The 27087-nt window shown below is 37.4% G+C and overlaps 1 protein-coding gene across 1 annotated transcript in view; it reads left to right on the forward strand.

Annotated features, from left to right (window-relative positions):
* NRG3 (neuregulin 3) overlaps positions 1 to 27087 on the forward strand; it is a 420875-nt gene that overhangs the window by 288521 nt on the left and 105267 nt on the right. Inside the window, exon 3 of the mRNA XM_075717752.1 lies at positions 17006 to 17079. Within this exon, the coding sequence (XP_075573867.1) occupies positions 17006 to 17079 (74 nt within the window). The remainder of the gene's footprint in view (positions 1 to 17005; positions 17080 to 27087) is intronic.

Genomic DNA, 27087 nt, shown 5'->3' on the forward strand with positions numbered 1-27087 from the left:
CGCATCATGGAACACAACTCTGACTGCCAAACTCCACCAAAAAGCTCAGTAAAGACGTGGGTAGTAATCCGTGTTGAGCTGTATGCTACTGTGTCATGATATAAACAGTATTTGAGTAAATTAGTATAACATTACACTTAACCAACAAAATCATTGGTTTCTGAGATGTTTGCGGAATTGAACAATGTCTCAAGAGAGGTAGCAGGATGAGATTGAAGTGGGTTGTCACGGTGTTTATCCTGATAGTGAAATATAACTGATTTGTAACTTATAAAGGTACTAATGCCACCTCTTTGACATGCTGAAGAGTGGAACAGATGCAGAACTGTCTTGGTTTCAGAGTGCTTTTTGGGCATCCAGGGTGTACAACTGCCCGTTGTACCTGCAGGAGCCCCAGGCTGTGCTGTTTGCAGTTACATTGTTGGGATGCTCTGCTCAACAGGCAGCCCCTGAAAGTTGCTCTGGTTTGCCGAGTACTTCCATCCCAGTCTGTCCAGGTGGAAAACTGGGGTGGGGGGAGTGTAGCAGGGAGCAGGCTTCTTCCAGCTGCAGCTGTTTCTCTCCAGATTTGCTCCAGATTGGAGAGTCTTGCCTCTGACTCTCTCTGGGTCTACTAGGATGAAGACCCTAACAAAGGAGGAAGAAGGGTAAAAGTCTTGAAGCTGAAATGGTAAAGGTACGCATGTCTAAGATAACATACCTGTGCTGGCCTTGGCATGCGTGTGGCTTAGCTGATATCCACAGTGTCTGCATTCATCATCCAGCCTCAGAGGTCATTCAGAAAAGGCTTTCCTCCCTTCTTACTATTCTGTGCTCCAAATTCCGAGGAGCCTTTATATCCTATTTCTCGAAAGGAACTCATATCCTGCATGAAAGTAGATGGGAATGCCACGCTTTGCTTTGCTGTTACTTGACATATTAATATTTTAGAAGTTAAATTAAAAAAAGGAAATGAGAATATCCTGATTTTCCTTATAACCGATGTTTAATGCATGTTTAATTAATGTAGCTTCATTTTTTAGAATTTTAAAAATATTGCATCTCTGAAGAAAAACATGCTTAATGAATGAGCGTGACAGTGCAAAATTTCTGCTTTCTGCAGAAAATGACAGAGATATATTTATTTTATTACCTGTGTAGCTTTCATGCTTACACTACCACCATTATTGCATGTTTTTTGCTAATTTCTCCTCACAAAGTTCCAGCTGAGAGGAAGGCTGTGCTGATCCTACTACGTTTCTGTTACGGAAGCGTTGTGAGTGGTAACACTGCTGAGTGAGTGGCTGAAGGTCACACAGGAGGAGAGTGGTGTGCCTCCTGGAGCCGAGCTCCAGGGCAGACATCCTCTGCTTTCTTCCCCATAAAGGCTTTAGTCTTTAGTATTTATTTCCTTTGAAATAAGAATGAATAAGATCAGAATGACCTGTTCTGCTCTTTTTGTGTGGATGTGAGGAGAAAAATTTGGTAGCACTGTCTAGAGGCAGTATAAGCTGTGCCGTTTTGCTTTCACCTGAATTCAGAAGAGAATTACCAGAAGCACGTCGCTGAGTTCGGTTGATTTATGATTAGGAATTCAAGAGAAGCAAATGTATTCCTCAAATTTCATAGGGACGTCTTGTCAGAGACTAATTCTAATCTACAAAATGATCTTAAATGGGATATAATGACTTTCCTGATTATCGCCCTCAGCTGCTATTATTTTGAAAATGAAATCAAGCAAGTCTTGTATGTATGACCAGTATTTTCTGGCAGCAAGCACGTCAGATCAGTGCTACCTGTTGGGAGTTACCGTTATTCAGTAATATTCCAATTCTCAACATTTTCTTTTTTGTTGGGTTTGGCAGGTTGTGGCAGAGCATGGGTGACTTTTCATGCAACTACCTACTTTTGAAAAAAGGATTGGCGAGATGCAAACTGTCAGCTTGAATGTAGCATGTCTTTTTGTGAATGCTGTTCTCCTCAATACACAGTTATTCTTCATTTAGCTTCCTTATTTGCTTGAATTTAAGCACTTTATATGCCTTAATGTAAGAGAGGTTGGCATTTTGCAGAGCTGAACTGCTAGGAAGGACTTAATCCGCTCCGCAGTGTTAACCTGTGTATAAATATTGACACAATTCTTGGGAGCTCCCTTGTCTCTAATAACGTTTCTGTTTCTGCAGCTCTTCTTACAGAAGATGCAGGGAAGCCAGCAAATTAAAATGTCTTGGTTATACTACTTTCTGCCCACAAGTAACCATGAAAAAATATGTTTTGGAATCCTGTCCGTTAGCACATAGCCAGTAGTGAGAATTGCGTCAGCCAGAGAGCTGCTTTGTGTGTTGGGGAAGTATTAAAATGGACATAAAAATTTGCCCCTACTTGCTGCGTATCATATGTTGTGGGTAGCTAACCTACTTGGAGGTAAAGTATTAAAAATAGCTTTTAAAATACTGGAATCAGAAATAAATACCATGCTTTCATCTCTGCTATAAATTTTTTAAAAGCGCTCACTACCCTTGTTAGAAATGTTTTCTATTAACATTATTTATTATATTGGGTCATTCTTATTCTTAAACTAAGGCATACATTTCTTCAAAATAATGCATAGCTTGTGTTCATCAGCATGTATTTCAGTGATTTTTGTGTTAATCAAGACTTACCAGGTAACTGCATTATTATTTTTAAATGCAAGCTGAGCAAACAAACATTATCCGGATTTTTTTTGTTAGCATCATGACATCCTTGGGCTTTGGTGTGGCTCAGTTCCTTGCTTTGAAGAAAACCTACATTTTAAAAAGCTTGGAAATTATATCCTGTATAGGAAATAACTACATTCAAGTGTACTGTTACAGGACTTGGTGTCATGTAAACAAACCCTCCACAATTGATGGGCAGTGGTGAAGTACCAAACGTGGTCACAAGAAGTAATGAAATAATTATAATTTTAAAAGATTCTTCAAGAGATCTGCAAAAAAAGGATCTTGAGCTGAATTCATAACCTGTTACTATTTACAGTTAATAAATTGGCATTACTTGTTTTCCATTGGAAAATTTTCCACAAATAAAGAGTGATGTCACTGATGGGTCAGGTATTGTCAATGGTAGGCAGATAGAATTTCTTGCAGTTAATACACGTCCTGTAGTCTGAAACATACTTATCCAAACCCTATTACATTACAAGTACGTTGGCTGGTGAAACTTAATAAACTTGCGTTACTAAGTTGTGGAGAAAAATGCTCGAGTCAGTAGTGCTTTTTAATGATGTGAGTTCTTTTAACTCACAAGCAAGAAACTAATTAAGAAGGCTTCAGGTCAGGATTTCACAGTGGAACAAAAAGGGGAGTTTTCTTCCTTGTTCTAATAAAATTTTGCGTAATTTTTTTTTTTTAATGCTAGACATGTCATTTAATCTTCCTGCTTATTTAGTGTAGTAAGGGTCTTGCCACATCACCTCTGTGGAAGTACACCTGCATTTTATGTGGATGATAAAGTAACAGTTTTTTTTTCTTTTGGGTGGCACTGTTGCTGTTGCAGGTTTGTTCTTCTCCAACATTAGCTCCTACAAACTTTTGCCACCGAACTAAGGAGAGAGTAGCGTAAACTCAGAACAACTTTGGGCGGGAGTTTTCATTGCATGTTTTGAAGCTTTGAGCCGGTGGATTGCCAGCTGCAGTAGGTGCTGTAATGTGATGAAGGCTGAAGCTTCTTGCCTTCTGTAGGAGTTAAACTTGCTAGGTTTAGTCAACTGACACCAACACTTTTTGCAGACGGGTAAGCTGTTGATCCATTAGCAGGAGAGATTTAGCTGCTAGTTTTATGCTAAATCTACATAGTGATACATATGCCATAATTATCATTACAATACATAGAGTTGTCTCCTCAGAAAAAAAAACCTATTCTACTCAAGACTTGGTACTAAATCTTTCTGTAAAATGGGGCAACTTTAAAGATTTGGAGTTTTTCAGTTAGCAACTTTAAATATCTCCAGAAAATGGCTTGCTTGAATTTTAACACCATTCGTTTTCTGGGTTCTAAATTATACTTAATATGCTAAGGAAGAGTTATTTTGGAAAATGTTTCTCTATTTGAACCTTGCTTGGCAATTACATTGCATGTCAAATTGTTCTTATCTTATAAAATGCGATGTGTGCTTATCATATAAAATACAGTAGCAGAGGCATGTTTATTTCCTGCTGTAAAGTGAGAGGGCATCGTGTAGACCATCTGTTAGTAGTTAAGGATATTTTAACTGGCACCTCCTGAGTGACTTCAGTTATTCTTAACAAACCAGGTATAAAAACAGGTACAGAACAAATACCTCACTGAATTACTGAGGGGTTTTGAGTGTCTGGCAGAGGCACTCTGTCTCTGTGCATAAGCATTGGCTTGATGTGGCCTTGAGCTGTTTAGGAGAGGAGTCTGTGACAAGTGTTATTCTATATAGATATTATTACTAGACAAGCATCTGAGTTCCTATGCGTATTTTAAAATTTGTCAAAAAAAAAAAATTAGAAAGTTTCTCTGAAACTTGAAAAATGTTTTTGAATCTGTAGGACTGGACTGGAAATCTTGCATGACTTTCTCATGACAAGCAAAGGATCCATTGTACTTCTAGCTCGGGCTTGAAACAGAATTTCATTTCTCTGAGTGGTTTTGGCTCTATTTTTGAATTGGGAGATACTCAATGAAACAAAATGAAAAACATATTTGAAAGATTTTGAAAAAAGTCCAGGGCTGTTACTTTCATTAAATAGTTGGAAGAAAAGACTTTATTGTTGAGCTTGTAATATGTGTGGGGAGTAAACTGCGAAAAGAAACACATCCAGCAAACGTATTACACTACTGACTAGTTGAGTTTGCACTTCTCTTTAGAATTGCCTCACTTACTGTTAGAATTGCCATCTTTAACAAATGGCCACTTGAGGTGAGGTAGGTTCCTCCCGAACACCGTGATAGCATCTATAAATCTTACAACTTTTAGTCCTTCTTTATTGATTTTCAGACATCTTTTTCTCCTACCGAAGTCCAGTCCCTGAAAGATGTTTTCAAGAAGAGTTTTGAAGGGCTTTTATAAAAATGGTAATCTTGGGCAGACGTAATGTAAAGCAAAAGTCTCATTTTCATTTGTTTTTTCAAGTATTGAATGTGGTTTTCATCTGTGCCCTAGCTGCATGAGGCTTTGAATATGGTATGAAATCACTTTCCTTTTATTCAAAAGCTTTCTCATAGCTGATGAATTCCATACATAATGAAAGACTATATTCATTATCATCCATAGTAAATCATTTATCACACAGCAGAGGTGTATTGTGGAAAAACCTAATCAAAGCTTTTTAGTTTCTCTGGTTGGTTAAATCCAAAATAGCAGATAAATGATTGCTCAGTTAGTTGGTTAAACATTTTGTTTATTCGATGGTATTTGAAAACAGTTTCTAATGCTTTTGTGGTTTACGGATTGAAGTTTGTTGTTAAGGAGGAAGGATGTTTTTGGTTCGGTTTTGGTTTGTTTGTTTTTTTTTTAATGGTGCAACATGGACTAGGAAAGTCTGTGTTGATCTTTCTACTGAGTTAAATTTCAAAAATAAAGCACCGGGGCAGGGGCAGTATTGTTGCATTGTGCCATGATTGGGGCTGGTCAAAATGCCGCCATAGGTAAGCTGGTTTGGTATGGATATATGAGATGAACTTGCGTTGAACTACTAAAATGAACAGGCTGTGGCAACTTGCTGCTGGTACAGGTCAGCACTAAAATCTTACTTCAGACAGCAAAAGAGAACGTAGAAATTGCAGTTCTCAAGTGCAGTCAATTTCAGGGTTGCTTCTGAAAGGTCCTGTTAAACGTTTGCCCACCTGTACTGAATTTAATCTAGCATTTGCAGATCTTAGAGCTAATATTGGCACTCAGGACTCAATTTATGCAGCACAGACTGTAATTTCAGCACTAATATGAAGTAACAAAAGTTAAACATTAAAAATTTTAAATTTTTAAAATGAAAAATGTTGATTAAACCTACTCACATTTTCACGATTTTAAACAGATTTTTCCAGATATTGATATTTTATTAGATTTGGAGTAGTATATTTTTTTAATGATCAAGACCTATATCATAAAAAAATTGTGTTGCCTGTCCAGTGCTGGCTGGCCTAGACAGTCATAAAGTACTGTAAGCACTGTTTAGATGGAATTAGAAGTGTGTATGAACTTTTGAGTAAAAGTTATTACTTGTTGACCTTATAACATTTGATTTTACTAGAGCACAGCTGTGAAAAATTGAGCTGATACTAAGCATGATTTTCTAATTGGTATAAGCAAGGATAAATCTCCTGGGAGCATGATTTTGAAAGATTTAGCATAAGGTGAACGTGACCTTGTGCTTGTCAACATTGCCTGCATGTTCTTGATTGCCTTTTCCAGTCTTGTTCCAAATCTAGTTTTAATGTGAAAACTAGAAGTTTAAGTGCTCCTCCATGCCCTGCTCTAGTAAAGTGTTTGGGGTTTCTATCATTGTGTTTAATAATAGTCTTAATCTCAGAAGGAAGTGTCGCATCTTTGCTCCTTTCATCTTCCTTGTCCATTGGAATATGTCAAGAGCTAAACATCTGGCAATACTTCAGAAGGATTATTAGATTTCTTCTACAGATGGGTTATTTTTGGCATATAACTACTGGTCAGTCTTGGCCCCTCTTTATTTTTGATAACTGCTTCTGCCCAATTCTCTCTGTGGTGTGTTTGTATTTCTAGCCATGTTTTTTGCAGCAGAGTAATGCAGTCCTATCGGATTTGAATTTTTCTCCAACACACTAGATTACTGCTCTGTATTATTGAGCTAAGAATGGAGAGGGAAAGATTTCATTTCTGTCGATGACTGAACAAGCCAGATGATCATCGTGATGTCTGTTCTATAGTCATCCCAATGTGCTTGGGTTTGATAGTTCCTGAATACAGTCTTACGTAAAGACTGTTCTCCAGCCGAAAGGGGAACAAAGGACTTCAAAACTAGAAATTTTGTTGTTAAAATATATGATGGAAAATGAAGTGTAGAGGACAGGAGAGGAAGTAATCTCTTGAAGTCATGGAATTCATCCTAGCTCAATCACAAGTAAAAGGTGGTTTGATTTTTTTTTTTCTTTGAGGATACATAACAAGATTTGACATATATAATATATGTGGTAGCAGCCCAGAGATGGAGGCTCATGTCAGTTAGGCTCCATTCAGCACTGACGTTAAGCATCTGTTTTATATGGATTTAAATAAATACATTGATTTTAATTGGACAAGCAACATAAGTAGGTCTGTCTAGATCCCAGTGCCTTCTACATAGGTGATTATACACCACTCACTAGGGTTTGAAACATGACTGTGTTGTAGCTACCTGTTGCTGACTTGTAACTGTACCCTCTTCAAGTTCTCACATGCTTGCTACAATAAAAAACTAAATGCAAATTCTTTTTTTGATCTTGAATCTGATTGTTGAAACTAAATTACAGTCAATTGCTAAGTTACCACTTCAAATTGTTATGCATAAGACTTGTATCCAGATACATGTATCATGGAAAAAAGGGAAAAATAATTTCTTAAGGATTTCATTATCCTCAGTGGGTGAAGATAATTCTTATCCCATGAAAAGCCTAAAGCCTGTGTATTAGTGTGAAATGTTGACCTGCATGTGGATGTGCCACAGGTAAATTTGATGTAACTGTCAATAATACAGTAAATTTATATCCTTGGATACAAAACCTAACCTGAGTTTTAAGTGAATACTGTAGTCTAGAAACCACTATGTAACACTTCTGCATGGGCTATGTGCATTGATTAAGTATATGAAACTTTGTTCTTTTTTTTTAAGGGAACATCTTCAAATAAAAAAAAAAACTGGTCTACTGCTGAGGGGAAGAAAATTATTATTAGTTCAGGTGCTGCCATAGGTCTAGATAGCTTGAATGGTTTTACTAACACCTCTTGATAATTTTTATTTCTTTTTCTGACCTACCTTTTATGAAAGACAAAGAAAGAAAACCATCCAGATCAGGACATGAATGATAATTCAGTAGTGCCTGCATAACTTTGGGTGAGGCATTTCAGTAGAATCCTCATAACTCCTTTTTAAATGCTAAAAGCCTCATTTAGTTCAATGGTTCCTACAGAGGATTTAGAGAATTCAGATTTTACTAAAGTATCCCCATTTAGTTTCTCCAAGGCTAAAGGAGCCTGAAACACTGGAGTCAACAAATTAGTTGAAAGTTGTATTATCTAAATCTGGGCAATGACTCAGGGTTTTGTAGCTGTGACCTTTAATCTCTATGCCATTTGCACCAAGAGCATAATAGAACTTCACAGAGGTGCAGTGACAATTTACATCCTGAAAAAATATAGTGAATTATACCAATGATAAGTATGATTTTTAAAAAGTCTGATTCAATTTCTCTATTGATGTTAGAGTTTTTCAGCTAGCCTGGTTCTAGGGCAAATGATATAGAAAAAACCTTTTCTTACCCTTTTTTAGCTGCCTTTTCAACATAATTTCCTTTGTGGTTACTTGTTCCACTTATTTTTAACAGCTGCAATATTTTAAAAGAAAATTGACAGAAAAGATTTTTTTTTTTTTCTTAAAGTTGTTATGGTCCACTCTGTAAGAATTGTACTATTTCTTTACACAATAGTCAACCTCGTTTCTTTAAGAAAAGAAAAAGAAAAGGCAGATACATATCTTTATTCAATCACATAATAGATTGCGGTGTCTTCAAAAAATAAAGTATGTTCAAACCCTGATATGAAACCCTCATTATACAGTAAGTTGCATCTCTGTTGTGAGATTATTTTAGGAAAAAAAATCCGAAAGAAAAAAGAAAGAGAGGAGGGGCATGAGTGTCCTGGGTAAGTGTTCTGGCCTTCCCATCTGACGGGATTCATGTTTGTGTTCAAGAAATACTGTGTCTTTACCCAACTCCTTATTGGGTCCCCAGTTTTGTGCTTTCTAATGCCATGCATTCATTTTAATTTAATTTAGTTGATTTTATCTATTTATATTGACTTTAATTTTAGTTAGTAGGTTATATTTTGTGCATAACATAGACCATAGGGGCTAGAACTTTATGCAAGGAGCACCCAAGAGGCTGCTGGTCTAAGAGCTGCAGGTAGTGCTGCAGTCATAAATCCACAGTGTTTTAAAGTAAAGACTCACCTATCTAAACATACCTTTTAACGACTGGTTCTGTTTACACTTTTTTGCACAAAAGGTATAATTTTTGCTTCTTGGTACTAAAAGCCTCTGGCTATTTGTGTTTGAGGTTACCAAGGGCAGTCAAAAATCCATGTTTGCTTTTTCTGCTTTGCTTACTGATGGTGTCTGTAAATACGGGGTAACTAGATGGTTTGGCTCGTGAAATTGCTTTATTATAGCAATATAAAGTAGTAGAGGCTACTGGATTTTTGTGGTTTGATATGACTTAGACGATTGCATTATGGTTTTTAATAAAATTACCACAACCAAGACCTGAAGGCTGTGAATCCATATGGAAGCTCTCTCCGGTGCATTTTAAAAGTCTGATTACAAAATAGCTACAGTTTGTCATCTTTGGACAAGGAAGAAGGATAGAACCTGCCAGTGAGGAGCGTATTTTAAAACGTGATTCTCTATAATAGGTTGGAGTGAGATGAGGTAGATGTGCTATGTCACTCATCGAAACAACTGAGGAAAAACTGAATTTTGTTCATCTAGCTTTAAAGTCCAGTGTTTCACTTCAGGAAGAGATTGAGCTTTATTCAGTTACATATGTTGGAGCATTAAATCGATCAAGGGAGGAATTAATGAAGTGCAGTTTCCCCTGTTGCTACGGTAGGCTTTTTTAACTGGTTTTATACTAGGGGCTCTCACCCTTCCTCATAGTCCTCTTCCTCTCTGTGCCCCCTGCCCTGCGTGCTTACTGCCAGCAGACCACATGCAGTTGGAGCTCCTACAGTCAACACCCATGGCCACTCTCACAATTAAGAAAAGCCTTTTCCTTTCAACAGTTTGCTCGTAAGTTGTTGTATGATCCTTTTATGAAACAGTATTGGAAAAGTCATGCCAACTTGAAAAAGTCTTTCCATTGTGAAACTACAGAAACAGATTTGCAAAGAGAAAAATGTCATCCCTGCCAGCACTGCTCGATATATACCTTGTCTCCTGAGCCCTGCAATTTCTGGAGAAGTCTCCAATAACCATTAGCTGATTTGCAGTTAAAATATTACTTCTGGTTTGTATTTCACTACAAATTCTCTTGGGTGTAAACAGTTACCTGATAACAGTAATAACTCTGTCCAAGGCCATGTGACTCTCTCACTCACGCATGTTAGAGCTGCATTAGAAACTTTTTCATTGTCTTTTTTTTTTTCCCCTCCCCTAATCTATTTTGAGATGAAATGGAATATCTCTGATTTTTTTTTTTTTTCCCAAGAACAATACAAGAGCAGTCCTTCCTAGAACAGATAATAATCAAGTGATCAGGTGTCATGGATTAACCCCAGCTGGCAACCAAGCCCCACACATCTGCTCGCTCACTCCCTCCCCGGTGGGATGGGGGAGAGAATCAGAAGAGTAAAAGTGAGAAAACTCGTGGGTTGAGATACAGTTTAACAGGTAAAGCAAAAGCCATGCATGCAAAGCAAAACAAGAAATTCATTCACTCCTTCCCATTGGCAGACAGGTGCTCAGCCATCTCCAGAAAGCAGGGCTCCATCACGTGTAATGGTTACTTGGGAAGACAAACGCCATCACTTCAAACGTTCCCCCTGCTCCTCCTTCTTTCCCCAGCTTTCTGTGCTGAGCATGAGGCCATATGGTGCGGGATATCCCTGGGGTCAGCTGTCCCGGCTGTGTCCCCTCCCAGCTTCTTGTGCCCCCCAGCCTGGTCCCTGCTGGGGTGGGGTGAGAGGCAGAAAAGGCCTTGACTCTGTGTGAGCACTGCTCAGCAGTGACTAAAACACCCCTGCGTTACCAACGCTGTTTTCAGCACAAATCCAAAACATAGCCCCATCCTAGCTACTATTAAGAAAATTAACTCTATCCCAGCCAAAACCAGCACGTCAGAACATGCCTACGATATAGAAAAACAGGGTTCAAGTCTTTAATGCTTCATTCCCACACCAAAAATTGAATGTGAATCTCTTCCTTCTCAGGTGAATGCCTGACCAGCAAACTATTGATTTTTATGAAGGGTTCATTTTCTGTCTTTGAGCATGGTATCCACTGAGAAAAATTCTAAATTGTGATTCAGTGGTCTAATCTGTTGAGTCTAGGCAGCCTGTTTTCTGCTTGTAGTGGTACGCTGCACGTGTTAAATGACAAGACATCCTGTCTGACCCTCACTGTTAAGATCACTTTTTTCTTCCCTTGCAAATAGAATCTTCACCTAATAACAGTCACGATAATAAATATAAATTTCCATTGATTCCAGTTTAGGTCATTCCCATTGCAAGCACAGAAGTCTATATTTAGCTTACCTGCAGAGCAGAGGAATTATTTTTCATTGTTTATGGTGCATTTCAGGCTCGACTGTGAGACAACCCAATGGCCTATACAATGTCATGGCTTGCTATTGTATCTTTATTGCATAACTGGCTCTCTCACCGAGGGTAAAGCGTATTGCGTTCTCTGTATGAAAATACATACTTGATTAAAAATTTTAGACCATCGGAGTATTTCTCTATCGTGATCTCTGATTTCTCCCTTGGAGAATAAATGAGACAGTATGTACTCTTACTGGCATCTGATTGTCAGTACAACAGCTGTAATGGTGTCATAAGGAAATAATTTGTCACTGATACAGTGAAATTATGAGGTGGATCATTCTAAGTAATAGCATTTTTGAGATTGTCATTTTGTAGCTTCTACAAGTGGAAGGACACATGCGTTGGTCTGGATACACTGCAAAAATTAACTTTCATTTTTCATAGGTTCTATTAATTCCATCTTTCAAATGGGATTACCCTATGAGGCTAGAATCAAGTTCATCTTTTGGGCACTGCACTATGAAGACATTTCTATTAAATGTCACAAATCACTTTTGGCCTAGGATATGCTTGTTTTCCTGATGTATAGTATTAGAGCTTTGTCTTCTGGTGTAGTCTGTCACTGATGTTCCAAATGTCACTTTCAGAATTTCCATTTCAGAGGAACCCGTATATCTTATGGTTGCAAAATTCTGGACTTCGTGCAGAGAATCTCTTTTCTGCATGCTTCTTCACATGGTCAAAGGCGATGTGATCACCACACTTAACTTTCTTAAGAGAAAGAATTATTCCCATTTCAAACAGATGAGCAGTATCATAGAGGAAGAGGAAAGAGATGGGGGCTCATGGCATTATTGTCTTTTATAGCCTCTGCAGTCTGCTGGTGCCACTCTCTCTCCTGCTTTCTGTACATTACCATCCCTTGAGAACTAAAACATTTCTGTTTAATAGGGATATGGAGCTCTATATGGAAGTATTTGAGGAAAACGTAAACTGTGATGATAATGGCTTCTTGGCCATAAGCTTTATATGTCCTTCCCTAACTCTTCTAAGTAGGTTCTTTGTAATATCTTCCCTCTCTCCTGCTGGTTTTAGATATATTTTATTCCTCAGCTTCCTTAACATGGAATTTGCCACCGCCCCACCCCCATTCACTTGTCTTTTTACTAGTGTGTCCCATCTGAAATATAGGGATTTGGAGTGCTGTGTTACTCCTACGTGTGATGGAGTCACGTATTTGAAATCTCCCTTGGCTCCATAAGATTTGAATAAACAAGAAACAATTCTGAGAAATCGTCTGTGATCTCTTTGACTAGAATACACATGTATTAATACTATTTAATATTAAAATGGGGAAAAAAGGATTGAATCAATGCTCATACTCTGCTTATATTTTAATACTTAAGCACAAATATGCTCTAGTAGAAAGAAAAAAACTTCTCACCAGGAATGAGAAATGTGTTTCTGCATGTATGCTTTCACACAAAGGATGTTGTGGCTGACTCCATAAAGTGCAATGCACAATGCAGTTCGGCAACCTTAAGAAACATAAACTATAGAAAGTACATTACCAATGAAAGATGTGAAAATACATGATAAAATAATCTTAGTTAAATTGAGCAGCTACCATTTAGGGACGTACTGTTTGCAAGGGTTTTAGCAGCTGCAGATTAGCTTTACCTGTGATTCTTTTCATACCATTTAATCAGAAGTATTTAAATCACTCCATTCATACATTTTTGTTGATACTTTTGGTGTAAAGCCTAGACAAATACAGTTATTTTGGTGAAAATCTGAATGCAAAATATCAAATTCCATTTTCATATTTACTTTGCAAGGAGGCTGTAATTAATACTATTTATTAGAGCCCTTCACCATGGTCTGTGCTTAAGCGTGTGCCCAAGCCTGCTCATACGGTGCAGTGCTCCAGCATTTCTGGTGCTGGAATGGAGCTTAGACTGCCCTTTCCATCCTTTGCTGCGGGGTTCCCATATGCAGATCAGAGCTTTCACTTCACTATGAGCAATATCTTATCCTAGTTTGATTTTCTTTTCCTTTTTTTTTTTTTAAGGCATATCTAATAAACATTTGCTTGTCATATAATCAAATGATCATTTCTGAAACAGTCGGCTGCATCAAGGCATTTCTCAAGATTTCCCTGACTACTGACAGCTTTTTTATGTGATCATTCACACTGCATATGGCAATAGTGAATGACCTCAATTGGACTTTCCTGAACTTCCGTATGTGGCACAACAGTGTTGTTTTAATAGCGTTTTTTGTGGGGGTGAAGTTTTTTTAGCCTTCGAGGTGTGATGCCAGTTAGCAGCATGTGTGCATGTCAGGTGTTGCGGGCACAATTATCACATCTGCACATTTAGGATGGATGGCAGATGCTTTAGGAAAGATTATAGGATGCCACAACATGATCAGCTTTTATCATATTTTAATGTTATAATTGTCAATTGTATATTCTACAAGACTTCAATTTCACAAGACTTAATTACAAAGGTTTAAACTTTGGTGTGATATTAGCAGAGCAGTTATTGCTATTACTTGGTGTCTTATGGATTTCAAAAATAATTTATGAACGAAACTAGGAGACTCAGTTTTTATCTTTGGTGAAAAAGTTAATATAATTTAGAAAACAAGCTATGTATGGCCATAGTAGTTGTTATCTTAGTCTAAGATTATGTTATTACATTAAAAGGTTATATTTATTCTTTGATATATCAGCCACCTCTGTAGTAAATTTGAAATTAACAAAAACATATTTCTCCTGTGGCACGTTCATCAAAGTACAGGTAAGTGAAAATGTTACTTTAGACTCATTCAGGTCAGTTAGCTGATTACTGTATGCTCCAGTTTCACAGTGATGGAGACAAGCAGCAGTATATGTATGATATATGTATGTATATACAAGCAGCAGTATATGTATGATATAGTCAGGATGAAAATAATAGTTTGATATGCTAGCCATAACATTTTTAAGAGAAGAAATCTATCCCCATCATTATCTCCAGATTGCTCAGCATAGCTGTGGCAGCGTGCAATTCAGTCGGGTACCAGGGAGGCTGAGTTTTGCAAGGGAGAAGTTGTAAATCTAAGTGACTCTCTGATCTATTCTGTTCCAATGCAGTGCTCTTATAAAGTCAGGAAAAGACAGACATGTAAACACACCTAACTTAGAGTCTGGTACTGGGGTGATACTTTACCAGTTACAAGAGTCTCCCACCAGACTGTTTTTGAGGCCACCAACTTCATCGTCATCTGCTGTATTTGCAACTGATAAAATGTAACCCTTGAGAACAACATTAAATGGAAGGTGAAAATATCTACAGCACCTTGTGCCATTTTTGCGAGATACAAAAAATACTTTCTGATGTTTTATTTGAAGCATGACACAGCGGGAAGGACTGGAATAGAGACCGCCCAAATCTACCCTAGCAGCTAACAGTGGCAAAATTTCTCGCCTTCAATTCTAGTATGAACAATTCATTACCTAGACCACAATTAATTACCTGGACCATCTGACAGGGGAATAAATGATGCAGACTCTGTTTGTTAGCTGTGAAGTGAAGATAGTCTAAGGTTTCTGTTCCATTATGTGAGGAATGGAGTGGTAAAGAAAGGAAAGCAGCAGAGCTTCTGGCTAAGATATGCCACGGTGGCCATCGGAGAGGAAGAGAAGGGGCTGTTCCCGCTGGTGTGAGGGGTGAGGGGGTACTTGTTAGCATTGCTCTGCCTGCCTCTGGCTGATGGGTATTCACACATGCTGATACAGCTCTTCCAGGAGTTATCACTCTCTGATTCTTTATCACCACGCGTAGCATCAAAGTTTTCAGTTGTGGAATTAGGCCATGTGATGAACACTTCTATGACTTGCAGACGGACGGTTGAGGACAGAGAGTTTTAAGTCTGTAATAGGGTAATAGTAAGTGAGGCAGGTACAAATGTATGTCAGAAAGTTAATAGAAAATGCTAATGCAAAGACGAGAATATCCCCAACCCATGTAGGTTGTTCTTAAGCTTTGAAATGAGGTCTACCAACTCTTCTCAAGACTGCAAAGAAGAGTTTCTGTTTGATGTGAGGCAACATCTGATATTTCGTAGAGGCAAAAAATGCATGCAGCAGTGCCTATGGAGACTTCTTCAGTTTTTCTGACTAGTGGACAATTTTAATTTAACATTCTGCATTTAAAAAAAAAAAAATTCCTTGACTGGTAACTTGTGACCACTACCATAGGATCTGAATTCAGTTTTTCTCAGTCAGTCATTTTATAGATAGATGAGTACCAGTAAGAAGCTGATCTCCAAAGCAGCACTCAGTATCCTTCACAGAGAAAGGCCAGAAGGGAGGTTTTTAAATAATATCTCTCTATTTTTTTAATCATCTTCTTCCTGTAGATTTTTACTACTTTTTTTGATCTGATGGCAATTCTTATAATTTACGTATTTGCTCATAAATGTGCTTTATAATCCCTGAATCAAGGCTGGTGAGATGTACTTCTCGCTGAAGCATTAATTTATTAACCCAAAAGCATTTTAAACGGCAACTTTTAGAGGAAGCCTAAGTAGAAACATTGTGAAGGAGCAGATAACCTCTCTTCTTGACATTATCACATAATTCAAGCTGCAGTTGTCAATCCTAATGAAGGTGGTGATGCTGATTTGAGCATATTGTTTATATGATATGCAAGAGCTTTGGGAGATATGGAATCCCTGTTGCTATCATTTATAATTAAAGTGTCCATCACTTTTCTCTGAAAAATTGCTTAGCAAATAAATAATTAACAGCCTGATTCTGATACACTTAGTCGAAATGAGAGAGAGAGAGACACTTCTGAGAACAGTCCAAATGCAGTAAATGGAATTTCTTCAAAGTAAGGATTCAAGACAAATAATAGCATTAGATTCTCAGTCAAAGCCAGTTTGTGTTTTTTAAGGCAGGACAGTATCCTGGTGTATGTGCTTTAAAATCTAATCCCACAGACATCTAAGACTGTTCACTTATAAACAACACCTGACATTGTCTGTCATGCCTAAACATGTTATCTTGTAAGCACAGTAGAAACTAGTCCTAAAATTAATGGCTAGATAAGTGTTCCCTACTTATTCAAACAGCCAATGATAAACAAGTTGTTAATCTGATGGTTTGTACAGAAGATTTATAATGCTTTGTATTACCTAATGAGTTTATTTTATTACAAATATGTTTATTTTATAGAGGATTTTTCTTTGATTGTTTCACTGAAATGGTATCCAAAAAAAGGGTTGTGCTTAAGTGATGTTTCTTTTCATTGTTTCTGAAATAATCAAAAAGGGTTGAGGGGAATTTTTTTGGAATACAAATGATTTTACATGCTTCCATTGTGTTTCAGTAATAACCTTGCTTCCATAATAGTTGAAATAACTGTAAATATGCAAGTCCCTCACAGCGTTGGCAGGGAGAATTTCAGTTGATTTTGCTACCTTGAAATTAACCTTTTACTATCGCATGCGTATGTTTGTCATTTATCCCCTTTTTCTCAGGTGCAAAGAGGGCTACCAAGGAGTCCGCTGTGACCAATTTTTGCCGAAAACCGACTCAATCTTGTCAGATCCAAGTACGTCAAACATTTTTCTTATATTTTTAATCCATGCTGGAGGCTATTCTTGCCATGCGAGATGACCCTTTGCCTATTGTCAGAAAGCATATTATGGACAACTGCCGTTGTGTGTAGAAAACGGTGTTGCTTTTGTTGGTAGGATAAAAACACACCCTTCAGTCTCTGTTCTTATAAAGCATGATCTGCTGCAGCAGGGCAGGCCATCAGAGGACTTGATTCCTTATGATTTGGAATAATACTGTCCCTGCTTATAGCCAAAATACTCACTTTTCTCTACTTTTGACTTGAGAACAAATAAAATTACATAATCTAAAAGGAACCCAAGTGTATGTTGCAAAGTGGTTCCTTCAAAAGAAAATAAATTCAGATTGCCCGGAACTGCAGAGATGATAATCTCCTTGGTAATATGTGATGTCAGCTGACACAAAACCCAGGGTTTTTTTTCACTTTTAGAAGTGAAGTTGCTCTGTATTTGCAGAGTAAAGGTATGCTTTCAGGTAGTAATGTGGAGACAAAGTTACTTTCTATTACTCTGCTCAGTATATGCCAGATACCATCTGTGTATATGTTCTCTTACTCCACTGTTGCACTTTTAATAATTCTGTTTACTAACAAAGCTGTGTCAAAAATATTAGCCAAGATTAATTTCTTGGAATTGAATCCATTTAATAATTAATGTTGTTCATCTTAAATTTCTGAATGACATAACATAAAACAAAGGGTCATATCCAATCTCTTGGTTTTGTTCCTATACCTGGAAACTGTAATGTGGAAGTCTTCTGGTTTTGGGTGCTCTTTAAAATTTGATTTGGATTGTTTTGTGGTTTTTGAAGAATAATGCTTGTTCTTCTAGTCTTTTTTGTGCTTTCTCTTTATTTTCTTGTGCTTTTCCATGTGAAAGCCTGTTGCCAAAGACACCTGTCATTTTGTAGTTCTCTGTGTTGTATAGCTCCCATTATAGTTTGCTTGGTATTTGGTTTAGCTTTTCCTTTTGCTTGACCTTTAACGATAAAGCGCAGAGCCTACAATGAATAGGCAGATTTTACTTCGGCGAAGTTGTATGTGCATGTGTAAACATAGAAGTTGTGTATATGTCAAGGAAAAAGGTACTTTGCATCCTAAAAGTGGGGGAAAGGAAAATCAATTAACAACAGGACAGGGTGGTACCTATCTGACTTGGTTTTAGCAGGGAACTCTAGCTTTACTCTCTCAAGAGTAGAGGTGAAATTCATATAGATACAATACAAAGCCCAGAAAAGACTCCCAGATTAAGGTGCATCTAACAGGGCCAAAACCCCTATAGTGTTTCTATACTGCGGAAAGTATTTTTTGTTGTTTCTTTGCAGCATTGTGTTGGTTGGACAGACTTGTTTCTCATTACTTGGGAGATGCTAACTTACCCTGGTTGGGTTTGACTGCATTGTTTCTATAAAATTTTTCAGCCACCTGATCCTGCTCAGTAAGCTAAGGTTCTGCTGAAATGTCCTTTTTAGATGCTCTAACTACAAAGGCAATTTTATTTTATTTTACTGAGACTTGCTTTCAAAATTATATTATTTATAGTATGTAAGAGCAGGGGACCTTCGCTTGATATTGATGTAGATCCACTGGACATACCTGTGGCCCAAGAAGGGCCCCTCTTCCAATATAAAGAAAGAAGGTTAATGTGAGTTAGGTACTTTCCCAGTCAGCTTTGAAATTTAATGTTAAATGTATTTAATCTTCATCTGCATTCAAAAGAAGAAAGGCTTCTGTTCAGGTACATTTATGTGTGTTGGTATAGTGTAATATATCTCTGTGTATGTTCATGCATATGGACTTGTTCTAAGCATGCCTAGCCTGAAAGGGAGATATTGGAAACTTTCTGCTGCAGCTCAACAGTGACAACACCAACATTTTGCTCAGGAGTTAAATCAGTAATGTGTTTATCTTCCCCCTGGAGAGGAAAAAAATAATACCACGCTGATAATCAGCACTCAGTGGCAGAAATATTTGCTATTTGCAAACCTGGGGAGTGTAAAAAGTATTTGACACTGAAGTCAAGTGCCATATGATCATCTCCGAAGTCTCTGGTGTTGCTTTGCAAAAACTTAGTTTTGTGGTTGAATGTGTGTTTGGATTAGAAGAGAACTGCTGAAGGAAACTAGAGGGTGAATTTGGAGGTCACTTCAGAAAAAAGCAATTTTTGAAATGCAAGGCTTAATTTCTCAAAGTTGAACACTGAAATGAGCGGTCTTGTGTCTGGACTGCACATAGCCAGCACTGATTGGTGTCAGTCAAGCTTTATAAACAAGTGCAGCTCATTTGAGTTTTGTCAGATTCCTTAGGGTTCTCAGTAGTAAATGTGTTCAGAACTGCTAATGATGCATCTGATAACAATATTCAGCTTATTTGAAGTATACATGCATGAAATACTGAAGCAATATGGTTTTAATCCTACCTTGCCTGTGATAGTGCAGGTTACAGTTTCAGAACTTTCACTTGTTATTAAATGGGAAGTGAATCTGGACCACAGTCACTCAGAAAATACCAACAACGTTGTCTTAAAATTATTTGTTATTTACACATGCAAGAGCTTTTTTTTTTCTTTTTCTTTTTTTTTTTTTAAATGGCCATCTAAAACAAACCAAGCTTGTTCAGTATGGCTACGATCTGAAGTTGCATAGTGGCAAATAATATGGTATGGCTCTGCAATATTTTTAACAATACCAGGCCAAACCCAGCTTCTTACCTCATTTTAGGTGTATGTTAGGCAGGTCTTGACTTTGCATCACAGATATGAATACAAATTATGTAATACTTAATATGGATTAATGCATGTTAAATCATGTCCATTTAGTTTAATTAAACTAAACTCTTAAGATTCTGTTTTCAGGAAACATCTTGAAACTACCTGATGGTGTTTCAGAGTTCCTGAATTGGCATCCATGGCTTCTTGCAGTCAGATCTGCCACCTGCTACCTTCCTTCAGGTCAAAGTTAGAATCAAATTCATAAGAAAACAGTTGTAAAGCAGACATAGAGCAACATCAAAACACCCCAAACCCAGGCCCTTCTATTGGACCTTCAAGCATCACAGATGTTATCAGCTTCCACTTCTCTTAATTTCTTCACTCAACTAGGTTTTCTGTCTGTAAGTGAAAGATGTTTAAAAAAAAACAAAAGAAACCCAAACACAACCAGCAACAACAAACCACAACCCAACCCAAACTCAAGTTTGTTAATCTTGGAATACAGGAGAAACCTGACTAAATCATGGGAGTTGCAAGGAACCTAACAAAACTAATAACGTCACCAATAAGGGAAAAGGCTGCATGCTGCATGACAATGCAACCCATGCTCACGGTCACTATCAGGAGGAGGGAGTCTGTCAGGTCTGCTAATACTGGGTAGGACAAGCCCCTGAACTCTCTCTCAGTCATCATCTCCATCTATGGAGGAAGTACTAATGGGACAAAGAGAAAAGAAATAGCAGTCGCATGCTGAAAGGAAAAGATAGGAATATATTTGAAACATTGCTTCAGCTTTCTCCATCTGGGCGAACTTCTCTATAAATACAGTTCATGGCAATGGTAGAGCACTTCTATTTTCAACATTATAAATACAACTTTAATATAGCTTTACGTTCAAGTCATTTTTGAGGCATGTGTAGTCCTGTGTGTATCTATAGGATTAGGAACTTATATACAACATAAATTGTACAAATGTACTCATGTACTATCCTTTATAGTGTTCTGGAGTAGACCTACCTGGCCCAGCGAGTCTTGAAAGGTAAGTTGTATGTAGGCTGCGGATATTTCTTTTAATCAGTTTTTATACTTAGGCAAAGTATAACCTTTAAAGCTTTGACTGTTCTGTGCAGATATTCCAAAGTGGTGAACAACCCATTGAGAATGGGTTTGTCACGTTACCCTTTTTTAATCAAATTATGTTAAACTCTGCCTTCAACTATTTTGTTCTTAACTTAGCATTGAAAACTACTTTCCTATGCGGAAAGTGTATTTCAGTTTCATAATGTGTAGTATTAATTTTCTATTTGACATACTAACATTCGAGTTGTCCCATTTGACCTCAGGAGCTTAAGTGAAGAGGGATCCCTTGTCAAATATCAGGAATGTTATCTGATCCTTTTTCAAATAAATGCATTATTTTCTAAAATGAGAAAGACAGGATGGAAAGCTTATAGGTCATCAAGTCATGCTCCTGCTGTTGCAGTCAGCCCCATCATGTAATTCCTTCCATAAGCTGATCGTACTTTATTTGTAAACAACTTACAATCAGCGTGAACTAGCCACTAGAAACAGGTTTTGTTTATCATCCCTGCTCTGAGAGTTTCAAGACTTCTCCGCTTTCACCCAAAATTTGTGCACAGCCCAAATTTGTCAATTATGTTCTTTGTTAAAATGTGCACCTTGTTTCTACATTGGTATTTTTTCCTGTTTCCACTATGTTATGCTTTGGTTCTGTTAGACTGGCTTTTTAAATGTCAGAAGTCTTGTTCCTATAGCATTAGCTCTGGCCTGTGGTCATATAATACTTTAACCTGTGACAGCACGGCACACGTCATGTTTCTTTTCTCGTCAAAGAGAAACCTGCAAGTGTCATGTCTGGTATCTGCAGTTACTCATTCTTAGATTACCTCTTTATGTAGCAAAGGATCAAAACCCCTCTCCTGGAAGACTGGGACTGTAAATAAGTAAAACAAGTCCAGATAGTTGAAAAATGAAAAAAATGTGCTTCCACAAATGTATTTGAAGCCTCAGGACCCATACATATCTCCTCCAAAAAATAGTTCCCAAAACACCCAAACAAAAATCTTGGGGTTTTTGCCCCCCTCCCCCCCCCTTTTTTTCCTTTTTTCTTTTTTTTTAATTTTTTTGTGTTTGTTTTCCCTGACCAGTTTTGTATTAGTAAGGTCATAGGATAATTTAGGTTGAAAGAGAAGTCTGAAGAACTCAGGAGGTTCAGCCTCCTACTTTAAGCAGAGCTTTGAAGTTTCTGCTAACTGCGCTGGACACCATGAAGGCAGTCTGTAAAGGGACTGTTATTAAACAGAGGAAAAAATGTGTCACAGTTGTGAAATATTTATAGAATATAGTTTCAAATAATTTGAATAGATGAAATAAATGAAACTTCTGAGTCTTACTGAATTATTGACTTTCTAGAACCTGATTTTTTTTTTTTAGCCTTTCTGAGTCTGTCAATATTCTTCTTGAATTTGTTTTTTCCTCCTTTTTTGATTTCTAGAAGGCATAGGAGAAAATAACTTTTGCTATTGGAAATACTTTGAAGGTTGGATGGAGGTAGAGGCAGTTGTGAGTGACAGAGAATTTAGGGAAAATAGGAGGACTGACTAGCCTAAGGTGGATATCCGAGTTTTGTGGAGGGTAAGTCCTTCTAAAACAGATTTAACATGGGGCTTCTATAACCCCGGATAGACCTTTTGAACTCTGGATCTAAATCTGAATTTTGTGGCTTAACTTTGTCTCAAAAATAAAAGGTTTTTAAGCCCATCCGCATTAATTCCGTCATCTGTTTAAGACTTTTATATTCAAAAAAGCATATGGAGGGAGCAGCTGCAGATCAAGTTTCTTTTGTAGTAATTGTCATTTTATGTTGTCTTACCACTCTAATTGCAAAGAAGAGTGCCACATCAACTATGTGTTCACAGAATAAAAATTATTAATTAAGCTTTTACAAAAATGAAATAATCAAAAGGTGATATTTTGTTGCCTTTTAAAATTAGATTTTGAGCTATGTGGTGACAATGGTCAAGTGAAGTCCCTGAAAATGACAAGTCAGTATAAGATCTGTTAGCATCCATCAAGTAGGTATGAGATTTCTGTTAACTATGGTTTCTTTGTAAGGATGTATAAACAGAGTTCCTCCAGTTCAAATTCATCACAAATCAACCTAGGTTAGTGTTGATGCATTGAAGACTGAAAGGAAGGAAGGAAGGAAAGAATTGCCTTAATAGAAATAGCAATAAAGGAGAAAAGCAACACAGTAATTTCAGAAGTTTTAATGAATTTATCTATAGATGAGGAAAGATGCATTACATGAGACGCAGGCTGGGGAATATGAAACCTCAGCAAGGTAAAATAAGAAAGAAAAGATATCCCTGGGGGAATGAGGGACGTGTTTTCCCTCTTCTTTTATCAAGTATGGGTAGAGACCTCAGGATACAGACTGTAAAAGGTGACATATTATCAAATTTGAGTTGTGCTGATGCTGTAAAATTTTACTTTGTGTGAATAGTGTGGATCTTCTTGGTTTGGTTTGGTTGGGGTTTTTTTGGTGGTGGTTTTGTTTTGTTTTGTTTTTTCTTTAAAATAGGAGCTTAGGCTTTATACCACAGAACTGGAATGAAATGCTCCAAACCAGAAGTGCAACATTAACAAAGTGTTAGTAAAATGGTTCGCCACTGATAAATGGAAGTGTGAATGAGTTCTTTGTCAGAACATATCAAAAAGCTAAAGCCTGAGAGAAGTTAATTGAAATAACAAATTTGCTACTAATACAGTGGGCAAAGAAAATCACACCCAAAATCAGTTTTGATAACATGATTGTTTCTTACAATCTTAAAAACAAAATTTAGATGCATAGGAGACAACTAGAAGTAATATTTGTTTCTATAGGTAAGCTAATAGTGACTTATACAGAATGAGCAGTATAGATGCTATTTAGTGATTTTTTTCTGTCAGTACTGCAGAATAGATTTTAAAAATCACAAGAGTGATTGTGATGTGGTGATTTTCATGTTTCTAATGTAGAGGGGGGAATATTTCAAATTACTTCTAGGATTCTAAGTTTGTGTCACTCTTCTGTGCCACAACCCACTAGTGAGAGCAGTTTCCAAACAACATTAAATCAAATTGCTTTCATTACTCTTGTATGCAATAACAGAGCTTTTTCCCCCTGTTTTCATTGAATTCCAAAGCCTTTAAAAAAGCAATGAGTTTGCATAGATTTACACACACACACACGCCCCCATAGGGCTTGCTTTCTGTAAACAATGAAGGGGCGGTTACAATTGATTTCAGTTTCGTATTTCAGTTTTAAATGAATCATCAGCATTTACCAAATTCATGTCTACCTATATTTAGCATTACCTAAAATAACATTAATTAACAAGTCCCACAGGTTTGTTTGGAAAAGTAGAAAAATTCAGTCTGAATTTGACCAAAATCCTTCTTTTAGTGTTAAAGGAGCATCAGTACTTTATTCTTCTGTGTTCATCTCTTCTCCTGGAAGACAAGAATGTATTGGTGTCTGGTTACTCAACATTGTTTTATTTTCAGAACTTCTCATTTAAATTCTTGAAGTGTGTCTGGTTTTGCCATGACTTTCAGGCCATGGGTGGTCTTCTGTAATTCAGCTTGTGAAGACTGCATATCTGTAGAAATTGATGGAGAGAAGCTGGAATCAGGTAGATGCGATATCTTTGACAGCAGGAAAAAAACCCAAACAAACCTCAAAACCATTTGTTTCCTTCTCTTGTAAAAACTGCCTATATGTAGAAGGATAATAATGAAATTGAAAATTCCTTCTATGTGAGCTCAGTATAAATCCCAAGGAAGACAGAAAATGGAGATATCTAGCAATGCAAGTCCCAGTCAACCAAAAGTTTTAATCAGTGTATCTTCCTGTAAGCCATAGATGCTAGAAATCAAGAAGGAAATTAGTCACCCCATGCAGAGGAGTTTGAAGGCTGCCTTTCCAAACTACCATTCATCTGTGAAATTTGGGACTTGTATCTAGTTAAAGAATTTCTAGGTCTTTGTGTAGTGATTTTTGCACGTGTATTTTAAGGAAATCTACCATACAATGGCAGAAACACTCGACTACAGTTTGTTACACAACAGCCACAGCAGATGGCTGTGAATAGAGGTTACAGTCTTATATAAGGGACGAGTTGTGAATCGCACTCTCCCGCTGGCGAGCCCGCTCTGCCATGAGCACAGGGTTCATCTCGGTGCCTGAATGAGAGGCGGTGCAGCACTTTCGCTAAACAAGCACCTTCTGAAGTGATAAACCTCTGAAACATCAACTTCTCCTATCCGCTCCTCTTAACAAACATATTATGATTTCCTAAATCTGCTGTTGGCTGTCCCATGTCTGGAAAACCATAAATATAAATATAGCTTGAAGTATATGTTCTGTGACGCTCTGGAAGCATCTAATTTAGCATTCTATGTTAGTCTAAGTAACTAACTTTTCTGACTTGCATACTCTTCATACTGAAGATAAGTTATTGTTGGTATCAGTCTCCCACTGTCTTTCAGAAGGACTGATTTTGCCTAGATGGACAAGGTGCAATCAGTCATTTGACTTGTCAGATCACGTTTGCAGGCCTTATAAGAGGACAGTTCAGCAGTGCAGCAACCACAGTTTTCTCAGGGAGAAAAGCATAAGCAAAGATAGGTCATCATGAGATGACATGTATGAGGATTGCACAAAACATGACAGTGATTTAGCTGAGACACATTTGTTTAATCGGGTTCTGTATTCGTAAATTAGCTACTCGGTCGTCCACATAGCGTTCCACTTTAGCAATACTATTTCACTTTATCTCCGTGATTTAGTCACACTTTTGATGTTAAATGCCTCAGGATTGGTTGAGATGGTATGGTATAGGTTTCATAAAAATATCATAGCTTGTCACAGGAGCTAGTAAGAACACATGGAGAGAAGAGATGGATTTCCCTTATTGGTAACTAATCTTATATCTTTGAATGTATATGTCTGTATTAAATCTAAGTCTGAACTTAGTGTTTTGCCTTCTCCTATGAGTGGTTCTGTGTTAAAATTATTCTAGTAGAAAATGCAGCAGTGAGTGTGCAGACAAATCATGAAGTTGTGGGGTGCCTGATATTCTGATCTGTCCTGTCCGTAGTACAGTTATATGACTGTAAGCAATAAACAGCAGGAAGACAAATTCTGTGCTGATTCTTACAGGCACAAAGATTGAGATCAGTCCAACACACACTATCTTGAGAGTAAAAACTTTAAGGGGCTCACACATAAGAGCTAAAGTTTCTTCCGAGAGGATTTCTGCTGAGTGTCCTGATCATCTTCCCAAAGAGCCTCCATGCACTTAACTGATCATCACTTTTTGCATTAAGTCCATACTCCACTACAAGGATGCTTATTAAGGCAGTTATTGTTGTTAGACTTTTAACTTCACATGGAGCTTATACCAGTGTTGATTCAGCTTATTTGAACAATCTCTGCTTATTGAGGAAAACCTGGAATAAGTGTATCGTTCAATATTAATGTAATAAGTGCTCTGTGTTGTTGTGAAGACCAGATGCTTTGGGGGTAATATTTGTATATACCTACCTTTCTAGGATAATGGCCGTCTTACTGAAAACATTACGGGTCAGCATTACTATGAGTTTGATTACCACATCAAGGTAATTATTTTCTTCTAAGAAGAAAGATAGTACTGAGGCTCTTGAAGGCGTTTTCAGGCTCATTTCTCAGGCCTTCTGTAACAAGCATATTTGGCAACAGGGAACAGCCATTTCTGGTTAAAATTTTACTATGCAAACCCAGCAATTTATGAAACTATTATTCCCTGGATCAGAAAGATCAGATGGTAAAATCTTGGTCTCACTGAAACTGGTAAATGTGTTATTAATGAATCCTTTGAGGTTACATTGTCCTATCATGACTTGTATTCCATGTATGATTACTGTTTTGCTAGAGATGTTTGTATTGATCACTGAAGGGTTGAAATTGCCAGCCGTGAGGATATGTACTCACGTTCTTCAGTGGTAAATTTAATCGTGGAAATGGTTTTCCAGATCAGTGTTGTCCCAGGAGCAAACCGAAGAACGGATTGTAACGGATTGTAACAGACAGTTCCTGATGAGATTGTTTATACTGGGAGGACTTGACTCACTTCCAGCCTTTTCAGAGAGCAGCCTGCTTCCAGGGCTCCTGTCTCTTTGCTCGTACTGCAAGTACCATCTTGCTGTAGAAAAAAAGTCCAATTGTGTGC

This window comes from Pelecanus crispus, chromosome 10, assembly GCF_030463565.1.
Source record: "Pelecanus crispus isolate bPelCri1 chromosome 10, bPelCri1.pri, whole genome shotgun sequence".
In the NCBI taxonomy this organism is placed as follows: domain Eukaryota; kingdom Metazoa; phylum Chordata; class Aves; order Pelecaniformes; family Pelecanidae; genus Pelecanus; species Pelecanus crispus.